The 13,577-nt window shown below is 54.3% G+C and overlaps 1 protein-coding gene across 1 annotated transcript; it reads left to right on the top strand.

Annotated features, from left to right (window-relative positions):
• The first annotated feature begins 4,510 nt into the window (after nucleotides 1–4,510).
• On the top strand, nucleotides 4,511–7,783 carry LOC144606830 (protein FAM167A-like). The gene is made up of 2 exons (XM_078423236.1): nucleotides 4,511–5,328; nucleotides 7,448–7,783. Exons 1-2 carry the CDS (start codon nucleotides 4,696–4,698, stop codon nucleotides 7,709–7,711), a joined length of 897 nt encoding a protein of 298 aa, XP_078279362.1. The 5' UTR covers nucleotides 4,511–4,695; the 3' UTR covers nucleotides 7,712–7,783.
• The last annotated feature ends 5,794 nt before the right edge of the window (nucleotides 7,784–13,577 follow it).

Here is a 13,577-nt window from a genome sequence, read left to right as displayed (position 1 = left end):
CACGACTTGCAAACTACATCTGGCCAGAAACGTTAACTGTTTCACGAAACACAGAGTGCTGGAGGAACTCGGCGGGTCAGGCAGGAAGCTGGAAAAGAGAGGGGAGGGGAGGGGGGTGAGGGGGGGATAAAGTCCGGCGAGTGAGAAGTGGATACAGGCGAGAGAGGGGGAGGGTGAAGAGAGAGTTTCCAGTTTGAAGAAGGTCCCGACGCAAAACGTCGTCTGTCCATTCCCTCCACAGATGCTGCCTGACCCGCTGGGTTCCTCCACAACTTTGCTCCAGCTTCTAAAGTCCCATTCGTCTCTCTTTCTCTCCACAGATGCCGCCCGACCTGCAGTGTGTTTCCAGTATTTTTTTAAATTTTACAGTTCCTGCATCTGCATGTTTATACATTTCAATGTATGTTATTGACTAGACGGTCTGTTAGGATGTGCTGGACAGGATGGGAAAGGTGCTATGGGAATGAAAGCCTTTCTTTACATTCCATATGTCTACAATAAAGCAGCCCGATAACCCTCCCCCTCTGTGCTGGGCCTTTGCTCGGCCAATAACCCTCCCCCTCTGTGCTGGGCCTTGAGGGAGAGACCTCTGTGTTGGGCCTTTGCTCGGCCAATAACGCTCTCCCCTGCGCTGGGCCTGTGATCGGCCAATAACGCTCTCCCTCTGTGCTGGGCCTTTGCTCGGCCAATAACCCTCCCCCTCTGTGCTGGGCCTTGAGGGAGAGACCTCTGTGTTGGGCCTTTGCTCGGCCAATAACGCTCTCCCCTGCGCTGGGCCTGTGATCGGCCAATAACGCTCTCCCTCTGTGCTGGGCCTTGAGGGAGAGGCCTTTGCTCGGCCAATAACGCTCTCCCCTGTGCTGGGCCTGTGATCGGCCAACAACCCTCTCCCTTCTGTGCTGGGCCTTTGCTCGGCCAATAACGCTCTCCCCTGTGCTCGGCCAATAACCCTCGCCCTCTGTGCTGGGCCTTGGTGTTGTCGCGTGAGGGCAGCGTTTGCTTGCATCCTTTGTTGATGAGAAGATGTTGAGGTGTTTGTGAACAGTCAGGTGGTTGACATTACACACATATTGGACCGCACGGGGTTAGTGGGATGTAGGCCAAATGCAGGCACATGGGACTAGCCCAGTGTGCATGAAGAGGGGGTGGAATGGTCTGTTTCCGTGCTCTACAGGAGCCTGAAAACCGTGACCTCCAGGTTCAAGAACAGCTTCTTCCCATCAACCATCAGGCTGTTGAACGCTGCACAACACTGACCTCAGCAACTGTGATCTAACACAGACTGTGTCTGTGGTTCCACTACGGACTTCAGCTTTACACTGTTATGGATATCTAGTAATTATAGTTATTAATTTATTGATCGATTATATATATATTTGTCATTGATTGGTTGATATATATATTTGTGAGTCATTGATTGATATATATATTTATTTCAGTGTTCTGGCATTCACACGCCTGTAAAGTTGCAGCAATGAAGGATCTCATTTGTTGCCAGTACCTGTGACACGTGGCTAGCACGCAACTAATTCCCGGAATGGCGGGACTATCATATGTTGAAAGACTGGAGCGACTAGGCTTGTATAGACTGGAATTTAGAAGGATGAGAGGAGATCTTATCGAAACGTATAAGATTATTAAGGGGTTGGACACGTTAGAGGCAGGAAACATGTTCCCAGTGTTGGGGGAGTCCAGAACAAGGGGGCACAGTTTAAGAATAAGGGGTAGGCCATTTAGAACTGAGATGAGGAAAAACTTTTTCAGTCAGAGAGTTGTGAATCTGTGGAATTCTCTGCCTCAGAAGGCAGTGGAGGCCAATTCTCTGAATGCATTCAAGAGAGAGCTGGATAGAGCTCTTAAGGATAGCGGAGTCAGGGGGTATGGGGAGAAGGCAGGAACGGGGTACTGATTGAGAATGATCAGCCATGATCACATTGAATGGTGGTGCTGGTTCGAAGGGCCGAATGGCCTCCTCCTGCACCTATTGTCTATTGTCTATAAAGCTTTTTACTGTCCCTCGATATCCGAGACAATAAACTCTAAGCTGACACACCTGACCATGGCGTGTCTGTACGGGGTTTGTACGTTCTCCCCGTGGCCGCATGGGTTTTCTTCAAGTTTTTCGGGTTCCTCCCACACTCCAAAGACATACAAGTTTGTAGGTTAACTGGTTTGGTGTAAATGTAAAACATTCTCCCCAGTGCGTGTCGGGTGGTGCTAATGTGCGGGGATTGCAGGACGCGGTGGGCCGAAGGGCCTGGTTCCGCGCTGCATCTCTAAACTAAGCTAAACTAAAACGAAACTCTCTTGTCTCCTGTCTGCCCACGCTGCCAGTGGTTTGCTCTGGCCCAGGATTCCACAGGGAGAGATAGATCACAATGATAGACATAAAATGCTGGAGTAACTCAGCGGTTCGGGCAGCATCTCGGGAGAGAAGGAATGGGTGACGTTTCGGGTCGAGACCCTTCTTCAGTCGGGGGAGCGGGCGGGACAGAGATAGGATGTAGTCGGAGACGGGAAGATTGGTGGGAGAACTGGGAAGGGGGAGGGAATGGAGGGGGGATTGATAGATCACGATGGTCATGTGACCGTGGGCGAGACTGAAACTTTTAGACCAGAATCTTCCGTTCAGCAAACACACCCTTGACTCGGACAGAATCAGAAGCGGATTTCAAACGTTAACTTACCACACCCATGTTTTCAGAAATATTCCTCACTGTGGAATCTTTAACATAAACTGTTTCAGTTTCATAAACTATGTTTCATAACCTCAAGCCCATTGACTTACTGTGAGAGAGAGGAAAGCAGGGGAGAGGCGGCAGACATAGAACACAAAGTGCTGGAGGAACTCAGTGGGTCAGGCAGCATCTGTGGAGGGAGTGGACAGACAACGTTAAGGGTCGGGACCTTTCTTCAGACTGATGGAGTAGGGGCTGGAAGAGAGAGGTGGGGGTGGGGTAAGGGGAAGGGAAAAGAGGGGGGCAAATGTGAAATGGGGGAATCTGACTGGGAGAGGTGTGTGCAGGGGGGAGGGTCGTGGTGGTAAGAGATGGCGGGAGAAACATGTGCATCGGGGTGTGGGGAAGGGCAATGGGAGGGGGATATTTGAAATTAGACAGTTCAATGTTCATACCATTGGCTTGTAAGCCACACAGGCTGGCTATCAGGTGCTGTACCTCCAGCTTGCGTGTGCGGGGATCGCTGGACTCGGTGGGCCGAAGGGCCTGTTTGGGACGGAGTCTTGGAGTACATGGCATGGTGTGGTTTGGTATGAATGTTCCTCCCACACCCCAAAGACGTGCGAGTTTGTAGGTCTAGTGGTCTCTGTAAATGTCCCCTAGTGTGTGGGCAGCAGATGAGAAAGTGGGACAACATAGAAGTGGCGGGAAGGGGCGATCGATGGTCAGCATGGACTGGGTGGGCCGAACTGTCTCATTCCACACTGCACCTCTAAACTAGATCAAACTAAATTGAACTAAAGGGCCCCGACATGAAACGTCACCTATCCATGTTCTCCACAGATGCTGCCTGACCCGCTGAGTTACTCCAGCACTCTGTGCCCGTTAGTTCTTGGCCGGCACGGTGGCGTAGCGGGAGAGTTGCTGCCTCAGAGCGCCAAAGACCTGGGTTCCATCCCGACTACGGTACGTTCTCCCCGTGACCGCGTGGGTTTTCTCCGGGATCTCCGATTTCCTTCCACATTCCAAAGTCGTACAGGTTTGCAGGTTAATTGGCTTCGATAAAAGTGTAAATTGTCCCTCGTGTGTGTAGGATAGTGCTAGTGTGTGGGGATCGCTGGTCGGCACGGACTCGGTGGGCCGAAGGGCCTGCTTCTGTGCTTCTAATCTAAATAATATCTTGAATGCCCTCCCGTGGGCATTCAGCCCGTCTATTACCCTATAAAGGATTGGACAGGCTAGATGCAGGAAAAAAAATTCCCGATGTTGGAGGAGTACAGAACCAGGAGCCACAGTTTAAAATAAGGAGTCGGCCATTTAGGACTGAGATGAGGAAAAACTTTTTCACCCAGAGAGTTGTGAATCTGTGGAATTCTCTGCCACAGAAGGCAGTGGAGGCCAATTCACTGGATGTTTTCAAGAGAGAGTCAGATTTAGCTCAAAGGGCTAACAGAATCAAGGGATAGTATAAGAAAATAACTGCAGATGCTGGTACAAATCAATTTATTCACAAAATGCTGGAGTAACTCAGCAGGTCAGGCAGCATCTCGGGAGAGAAGGAATAGGTGACGTTTCGGGTCGAGACTCTTCTTCAGACTCAAGGGGTATGGGGAGAAAGCAGGAACGGGGTAACTGATTGTGGATGATCAGCCATGATCACATTGAATGGCGGTGCTGGCTCGAAGGGCCGAATGGCCTACTCCTGCACCTATTCTCTATGTTTCATGGTGTTACACACACGCCCACACGCTCGGCCTTCGTCATCCTGTGTTGGGAGAGAGGTCGCCTCTCCCGGGCACACGTTAGGAGGATTGGAGGGATTTGGGCCAAACGTGGGCAGGTGGGACATGTTGGCCGGTGTGGGCCAGTAAGCCGAAGGGCCTGTTTCCACGCTGTGACACAGACCGCGGGGCGAGGTCCCTTTAAGGCGGGAGGGCGGCACCGTAGATGCTGAGCGCGGCGGCGGGTATAAAGCGCGGGCAGGGCGGGCAGAGGCGCCAGTCACCGGGCAGGCACGATGGCCCAGCCCCAGCCCCAGCCCCAGCCCCAGCCCCAGCCCCAGCCCCAGCCCCCGACCCAGCCCCAGCCCCAGCCCCAGCCCCAGCCCCAGCCCCCGACCCAGCCCCAGCCCCAGCCCCAGCCCCAGCCCCAGCCCCAGCCCCAGCCCCAGCCCCAGCCCCAGCCCCAGCCCCAGCCCCAGCCCCAGCCCCAGCCCCAGCCCCAGCCCCAGCCCCAGCCCCAGCCCCAGCCCCAGCCCCAGCCCCAGCCCCAGCCCCAGCCCCAGCCCCCGACCCAGCCCCAGCCCCAGCCCCAGCCCCAGCCCCAGCCCCAGCCCCAGCCCCAGCCCCAGACCCAGACCCAGCCCCAGACCCAGCCCCAGACCCAGACCCAGACCCAGGCGGCGGGCGGGGAGGACGACCTCGGGCAGCTGAAGGCGCTGGCCGACAAGCTGAAGCTTCAGACCCGCCGCCCGTCCTTCTCAGAGTGGGAGGAGCGGCTGCGCAGCGGCCCGTGGGGGGAGAATGGAGACGGGGAACGGCCGGGACCGGGGACCGGGACCGGGAGCGGGGTCCGGGTCGACATCGCTGTCCGGAGCATCTGCGGCTTCAGCAACATCGCCGGCGCCGCGGACTGGCTGCGCGCAGAGTTGGTGAGAACCGGCGCCGCTAAACCTGCTGCTCCAGCACCGGACAGACAGACAGACAGACACGGGACAGCAGCGCAGGCCCTTCGGCCCACAATGTCCCTGCCCAACACGATGCCAACTTCGACTAATCGGGCGGCACGGTAGTGCAGCGGTAGAGTTGCTGCTTTACAGCGAATGCAGCGCCGGAGACTCAGGTTCGATCCTGACTACGGGTGCTGCACTGTAAGGAGTTTGTACGTTCTCCCCGTGACCTGCGTGGGTTTTCTCCGAGATCTTCGGGTTCCTCCCACACTCCAAAGACGTACAGGTATGTAGGTTAATTGGCTGGGTAAATGTAAAAATTGTCCCTAGTGGGTGTAGGATAGTGTTAATGTACGGGGATCGCTGGGCGGCACGGACTTGGAGGGCCGAAAAGGCCTGTTTCCGGCTGTATATATATATATGATATATATATATATGATAATCCCTGAGATAGATACAGAGTGCTGGAGTTCCCGATGTTGGGGAAGTCCAGAACAAGGGGTCACAGTTTAAGGATAAGGGGGAAGTCTTTTAGGACCGAGATGAGAAAGTTCTTTTTCACACAGAGAGTGGTGAATCTGTGGAATTCTCTGCCACAGAAGGTAGTTGAGGCCAGTTCATTGGCTATATTTAAGAGGGAGTTAGATGTGGCCCTTGTGGCTAAAGGGATCAGGGGGTATGGAGAGAAGGCAGGTACGGGATACTGAGCTGGATGATCAGCCATGATCATATTGAATGGCGGTGCAGGCTCGAAGGGCCGAATGGCCTACTCCTGCACCTATTTTCTATGTTTCTATGTAACTCAGCGGGTCAGGCAGCATCTGTGGAGAACATGGATATGTGTCTGTCCCGCTGAGTTACTCCAGTATTTTCTGTCTATTCTCGGTATAAACCAGCATCTGCAGCACCCCTCCATTCCCTGCGTATCCATGTACCTGTCTAAACGCCTCATAACGCCACTATCGTATCAGCCTCCACCATCCCCCCCCCCCCCCCCCCCACCCCCACATCTGGCAGCGTGGTCCAGGCCCATCCACCCTCTGTGTGAAACATAACCTGCCCTGCACCCCCGCGGTAAACGTCGCCCCTCTTTCCTCAGCGCCGTGGCCTCTCGTCTTTGACATTTGCGCCCTGGGGCAGAAGCTTCTGTCTGCCTTCCCTCCGCCGCCTCCCTCGCTGTTCTGCCGGGGAGTTGTTGTCAGAGCGGTGCCGCCCGGCACAGCCCGCGGGCAGAGAGTGACTCAGGCGCTGGTTCTGGACTCGAGCACAGGCTACAGCTTGTCCCGTCCCAGAACCGTCTCCAACTCTCCCTCCCTCCCCTTCCCCATCTCCCCCTTCCCCATCCCTCCTCTTCCCCATCTCCCCCCTTCCCCATCCCTCTCCCCCTTCCCCATCCCTCTCCCCCCTTCCCCATCTCCCCCTTCCCCATCCCTCCTCTTCCCCATCCCTCTCCCCTTCCCCATCCCTCTCCCCCCTTCCCCATCTCCCCCTTCCCCATCCCTCCTCTTCCCCATCCCTCTCCCCTTCCCCATCCCTCTCCCCCCTTCCCCATCTCCCCCTTCCCCATCTCCCCCCTTCCCCATCTCCTCTCCCCCCCCCCCCTCATCGCCCCACCCCCGTGGAGTTCGCACTGTCATTGGGTTACCAATCATTATAGAGTGCTGGAGTAACTCAGCGGGTCAGGCAGCATCTGTGGAGAACATGGATAGGTGACGTTTCACAGAGTGCTGGGTGTGAGTAGCCTCTGGTTGGTTTCTACTGACCACCCTCTCTCCCCCTCTCTCTCCGTTCTCTCTCCCCTATCTCCCCCCTCCCTCTCTCTCCCCCCTCTCTCTCCCCCCTCTCTCTCCCCCTCTCTCTCCCCCCTCTCTCTCTCTTCCCCCTCTCTTCCCCCGCTCTCTCCCCCTCCCCTCTCTCTCCCCCTCCCCTCTCTCTCCCCCTCTCTCTCCCCTCTCTCTCCCCTCTCTCTCCCCCTCTCTCTCCCCCTCTCTCTCCCCCTCTCTCTCCCCCCTCTCTCTCCCCCTCCCTCTCTTCCCCCTCTCTCCCCCTCTCTTCCCCCTCTCGCCCCCTCAATCTCCCACCCCCCCTCTCTCCCCCACAGAAGGACATGCAGGCTCTGGACCAGCAGCTGGCTCGGAGGCTGATGTGTTTACGGAGGGAGATGCACCGGCTGAAGGTGGAGCAGATATGCCACCAGCACAAGGAGATGTTGGAGGACGTGACGTTGGGACTGGAGGAGTGCGAGGAGGTGTCGGACCTGTTGTGTGACATTCCCCTCAAGGCTTCCTTCAGCCTCTCCACCCCCCTCAAGCACATCGGCATCACCAAGATGAACATCAACGCCAGGAGGTTCTCCCTCTCCTGATCAAACCCACACATGCACCTCCCATGGAGCAGATCCGCTCCGCTCCGACTCTCACCCCCGGCCGTGTCTGGCCTCTGTCACTCGGGGAAGTGTCTGGCCTCTGTCACTCGGGGAAGCAACAACTGCAGACAGACTGAGTCCCAGCGCTCCAAGGGCAACACGGACATCTCCAGGACCAATCTGCGTGCAGACACCACACTTTGTGGCGAGGATGTTTCCCATCCGCTGATGGTTCGCTGGGACGAGCAACTGGGCAACAGGTGTCTCCACAAGGTGTCTGCCCAATGGTCAACCACCCCACCTCGTCTCATCCCTACCCTTGCCCATGTCTCTCCCATCCCTGCCATGTAGCTGGAGCGTGTTAACTATAGTCTGTAACCGTGTTGCACTCCCCTCTGTCGCCTGACCACTGTGTTACCTGTAACGACAACAAATCTGCCAGGCAGATGTGTATTTTGTAAACGTTCTCTATTGTAGGTTTGTGATTTGCTGTTTCTGTTGGGAGAATAATCAGCAACATGGAGCCGATGTGGGTGTCTTATAGCCTGGGGTCTGGGTGTCTGTTTCCGCGCTGTATCTCTAAACTAAATTAAGAGCTTGTTCATATGTTCCAGGAGCAGAATTAGGCCATTCGGCCATCTAGTCTACTCCGCCATTCAATCACGGCTGATCTATCTCTCCCTCCTAACCCCATCCTCCTGCCTTCTCCCCATAACCCCTGACACCCGCACTGATCAACAATCTATCTATCTCTGCCTTAAAAATACCCACTGACTTGGCCTGACAGGAACATGCAGTGGTGAGGCAAGAACATACATGACAGGAACATGCAGTGGTGAGGCAAGAACATACATGACAGGAACATGCAGTGGTGAGGCAAGAACATACATGACAGGAACATGCAGTGGTGAGGCAGGAACATACATGACAGGAACATGCAGTGGTGAGGCAAGAACATACATGACAGGAACATGCAGCGGTGAGGCAAGAACATACATGACAGCAACATGCAGCGGTGAGGCAAGAACATACATGACAGAACATGCAGCGGTGAGGCAAGAACATACATGACAGGAACATGCAGCGGTGAGGCAAGAACATACATGACAGCAACATGCAGCGGTGAGGCAGGGACATATACTGGTGAATCAAGAACATACATGACAGGAACATACGTAGTGAGGCAAGAACAACTATCCTTCACAGGGACATCTGAGCTTCAGCTCGAATGCACGATTCCAGTCGCCCCGCCCCGGTGGGTGGGTGGGTGGTGAGTGAGTGGGCGGGGGGGGGGAGTGAGTGGGTGATGGGGAAGAGTGGGTGGGTGGGTGGGTGGGTGAGTGAGTGGGTGGGTGAGTGAGTGGGCGGGGGGGGGAGTGAGTGGGTGATGGGGAAGAGTGGGTGGGTGGGTGGGTGGGTGAGTGAGTGGGTGGGTGAGTGAGTGGGCGGGCGGGGGGGGGGGTGAGTGAGTGGGCGGGGTGGGGGGGGGTGAGTGAGTGAGTGGGCGGGCGGGGGGGGTGAGTGAGTGAGTGGGGTGATGGGGGAACAGTGGGTGGGTGAGTGGGCGGGGTGTGGGGGGGTGGGTGATGGGGAAGAGTGGGTGGGTGGGTGGGTGGGCGGGGTGGGGGGGGTGGGTGATGGGGAAGAGTGGGTGGGTGGGTGGGTGGGTGAGTGAGTGGGCGGGGTGGGGGGGTGGGTGATGGGAAGAGTGGGTGGGTGGGTGGGTGAGTGAGTGGGCGGGGTGGGGGGGGGTGGGTGAGTGAGTGGGTGATGGGGAACAGTGGGTGGGTGGGTGGGTGTGGTGATGTACAGGGTGCTTGCTGCAAGTGAGGGTACCGTCAGACCGGGGTCTGCAATGGTGCGTGGCCCCGTGTGCTCTGGGCCCGGGCGCTGATGAAGGAGACCCCGCGCGGTGGGGGTGGTGGGGGGGGGGGCGGGGGGTGGGGGGGGGCAGTTTGGTCGTTTATTGCAGTTTCATTGTTGTTTTAATAAATGTTTTGTTTCTAATTTTACATGAAGTGTTCTCTCTCCATCATTGATCTGAATTCTCAACCTTCATCCCAACAGGGTTATGGGAAAAGGCGGGAGAATGGGTTTGGGCGAGAAAGATAGATCAGCCATGATTGAATGGAAGAGTGGACTAGATGCTGCCTGACCCGCTGAGTTACTCCAGCACTCGGTCATCACAGGAGGAGGGGAGGCCATGCGGGGTGGGAGACACAAAGAGATGTACAGCACAGAAACAGACCCTTCGACCCCACCTTGTCCTACCAACCAAACTCAGCGGCTCAGGTAGCAACTCCGGAGAACATGGATAGGTGACGTTTCACAGAGTGCTGGAGTAACTCAGCGGGTCAGGCAGCATCTGTGGAGAACATGGATAGGTGACGTTTCAGGTCAGGACTCCTGTTCAGACTCTACAGGTCCTTGTTTCTACTTGTCTTGCTGAGTTACTCCAGCTTTTTGTGTCTATCTAGTTTCTACAATGTGGGTGCAACGCGGTCCCCACCACGGGTTGTACGGAGGACCTCCAGTAGCCAGAGGGAGCCAGAGGTACAGATGTGCAGAGGTACAGATGTGCAGGCAGCACACAGCAGGATGTGAAGCCAGCAGTGCAGGAAGGAACTGCAGATGCTGCTTTACATGGGAGACAAGACACAAAGTGCTGGAGTAACTCAGCGGGACAGGCAGCATCTCTGAAGAGTAGGAATGGGTGAAGAAGGGTCTCGACCCGAAACGTCACCCATTCCTTCTCTCCCGAGATGCTGCCTGACCTGCTGAGTTACTCCAGCATTTTGTGAATAAATCGATTTGTACCAGCATCTGCAGTTATTTTCTTATAATATAGGAATGGGTGATAGTTCGGTTCGAGACCCTTCTTCAGACTGACTCATTCCTTCTCTCCAGAGATGCTGCCTGTCCCGCTGAGTTACTCCAGCATTCTGTGTCCATCTTCGGTTTAAACCAGCACCTGCAGTTCCTTCCTACTACGCACGTGATATGCGGATACAGGTGAGACAGGTGGTTGCCAAAATGCTTCCTCTGATCCCTCCTAAATCTTTGACTTCTTACTTTAAATGACTATTCTGGGATGAGACAGTTTGCTCTCTGCGTACAGGTACGATGTACAGGTACAATGACGTACAGGTACGATGAAGTACAGGTACGATGAAGTACAGGTACGATGACGTACAGGTACGATGACGTACAGGTACGATGAAGTACAGGCACAATGACGTACAGGTAAAATGACGTACAGATACGATGAAGTACAGGTACGATGAAGTACAGGTACGATGAGGTACAGGTACCGGTACGATGGACCATCCTCTCTCTACTTCCAGGCACGAGGATGTTCTTGGACGCATCAATCCTCAAATCCATCCTGCACCTTGACGCACAGGCCTGGGCAGATGTATTTGTAACACCAAACGTCTCCACGGCCTTTGGAAAGACTTCCTGATGTAACGCTGTTGTGTAACGGTCTTCATTGTGTTATGCAGTGAAATATAATTTAACATTTCAGAATTAAAACCACCCTATAACCCCGACGCTTCCAATCAACTGCATTTCCTGCTCGGAAGGAAACCTTTTGTGATTCAGGCCTTGTTGATGATGGGAAAGTGTTGGACCATGAAATCTCGCCCTCTCTCTCTCTCTCTCTCTCTGTCTCTCTCTCTCTCTCGCTCTCTCTCTCTCTCTCTCTCTCTCTCTCACACCCCCCCCCCCCCCCACTCACACAATCATTCTCTGCTCTCTCCCCCAAGTTTGTACACTGAAAGTTTTGAAGTATAATGAACACACCAGGATTGTACAGCCAGCGGGCGTGGGGTTAAGGTGAGAGGATGGAGGTTTAAGAGGGGCCTCAGTATCAACGTCTGCAATAATCTGCTGGAGGAAGTTGTAGAAGCGGATAGGTGGATTGATTAAAAAAACATTTGGACGAGGAAATGTTTAAAGGGCTGTGGCCAAATGCAGGCGTGCAACTAGCCCAGTGTGACAACTTGGTTGGAATGGACAAAGAAGGGCCGAAGAGCCTGCTTCTGTGCTGCTTGGATACAGGCCATTCGGCCCACCGAGTCCGCACCGCCCAGCGATCGCCGTACAGTGACACTATCCTACACACACGAGGGACCATTTACAATCTTTACTGAAGCCAATTAACCTATAAACCTGCACGTCTTTGGAGTGTGGGAGGAATCCGGAGCACCCGGGAAAACCCACGTGGTCACGGGGAGAACGTACAAACTCCGCACACGAGTTACAAGAATTATAGCGAATGCTGAGAGATATCAGTGAATCTAAAAACATCTTCCGCTCAAGGTGGAAAATATCACAAGGACTGGAATAAAAATGTTAAAGTGTTGAGAGCCTTTGGTAAACGGGGCCGCACTGCCCCCCCCCCCCCCCCCCCGTGGCTGGGAACGGGGGGGGGGGCAGCATGTTAAAGTCACCGGGGAGGCAACAGGTTGGGCATTGGGCAGCGTAGGGTTGCCAACTGACCCGTATTAGTAGGGTTGCCAACTGTCCCGTATTAGTAGGGTTGCCAACTGTCCCGTATTAGTAGGGTTGCCAACTGTCCCGTATTAGTAGGGTTGCCAACTGTCCCGTATTAGTAGGGTTGCCGTTCTGTATTAGTAGGGTTGCCAACTGTCCCGTATTGGTAGGGTTGCCAACTGTCCCGTATTGGTAGGGTTGCCAACTGTTCCATATTGGTAGGGTTGCCAACTGTCCCGTATTAGCCGGGACATCCTGTATTTTGGGCTAGATTAGTTAGTCCCGTCCAATAGTCAATAGTCGTTTATTTGTTACATACACATAAATGTGTAGTAAATGGTAGGGTTGCCAACTGTCCCGTATTGGTAGGGTTGCCAACTGTCCCGTATTAGTAGGGTTGCCAACTTCCTCCCTCCCAAATACTGGACAAAGGGTGACGTTGCTGTTAATGGCCCAGGCGGCCGCCATTGGTGGAGCAGCACGTGGCCGCTGGCTGGGTGAGGTCACGTGGGGCGCAGGGCGGTGACGTCACCTTGTCCCGTATTTGGGAGTGAGGAAGTTGGCAACCCCTAGAACATTAGCCGTCAAATGTAGATCTAGCTCTGTTCACGGGGTTAGTGCCTGAAAGGGAAGTGTTTGCATCATGGTAGAGCAAGGGAAATGGTCAACCTACAGAGCAGTTCCGGGGTCAACAGATACACGATGGGCTGAAGGGCCTCTTTCAATATTTCTGTGGTTTTGGTCAATCTCAGTTAAACAATGGGCAGCACGATGGCACAGCGGTAGAGTTGATGCCTCACAGCGCCAGAGACCCGGGTTCGAACCTGAGTATGCGTGCTGTCTGTACGGAGTTTGTACGTTCTCCCCGTGACCTGCGTGGGTTTTCTCCCAGATCTTCAGTTTCTTCCCACACTCCAAAGACGTGCAGGTTGTAGGTTAATTGGCAAGTTGTAAATGTAAAATCTTCCCTAGTGTGTGTAGGATAGTGTTAGTGTACGGGGATCGCTGGTCGGTGAGGACTCGGTGGGCCGAAGGGCCTGTTACCGCGCTGTATCTCTAAACTAAACTAAAGATGATCCTCTCCCCTAACCCGGATTGAGAAGCAGCTTTCAATGCCCAGTGGATGCATGTCGTAACCTGAACTAGACTGAGTCAAAGACAGAGACAATATCTAATCAGAATGGCGCATCAGAGGTGAACTGAGCAATGACGCATCTGTTATGGAGAACTTCACATCATCTTTCCTGAGAAAGATCTGACAAAGATTTGGTTCCTCTCTTGATAAGCTCATTTTTTGTTTAAGATAATAAACAATATTTTTAACAAACGAGACACAAGAAACTGCAGATTCTGGAATCTTGAGCAGAAA

Source organism: Rhinoraja longicauda, chromosome 27, assembly GCF_053455715.1.
Source record: "Rhinoraja longicauda isolate Sanriku21f chromosome 27, sRhiLon1.1, whole genome shotgun sequence".
Taxonomy (NCBI): domain Eukaryota; kingdom Metazoa; phylum Chordata; class Chondrichthyes; order Rajiformes; family Arhynchobatidae; genus Rhinoraja; species Rhinoraja longicauda.
The sequence above is the reverse complement of the archived record's forward strand: the minus strand, read 5'-3'. Positions and strand labels throughout refer to the sequence as shown.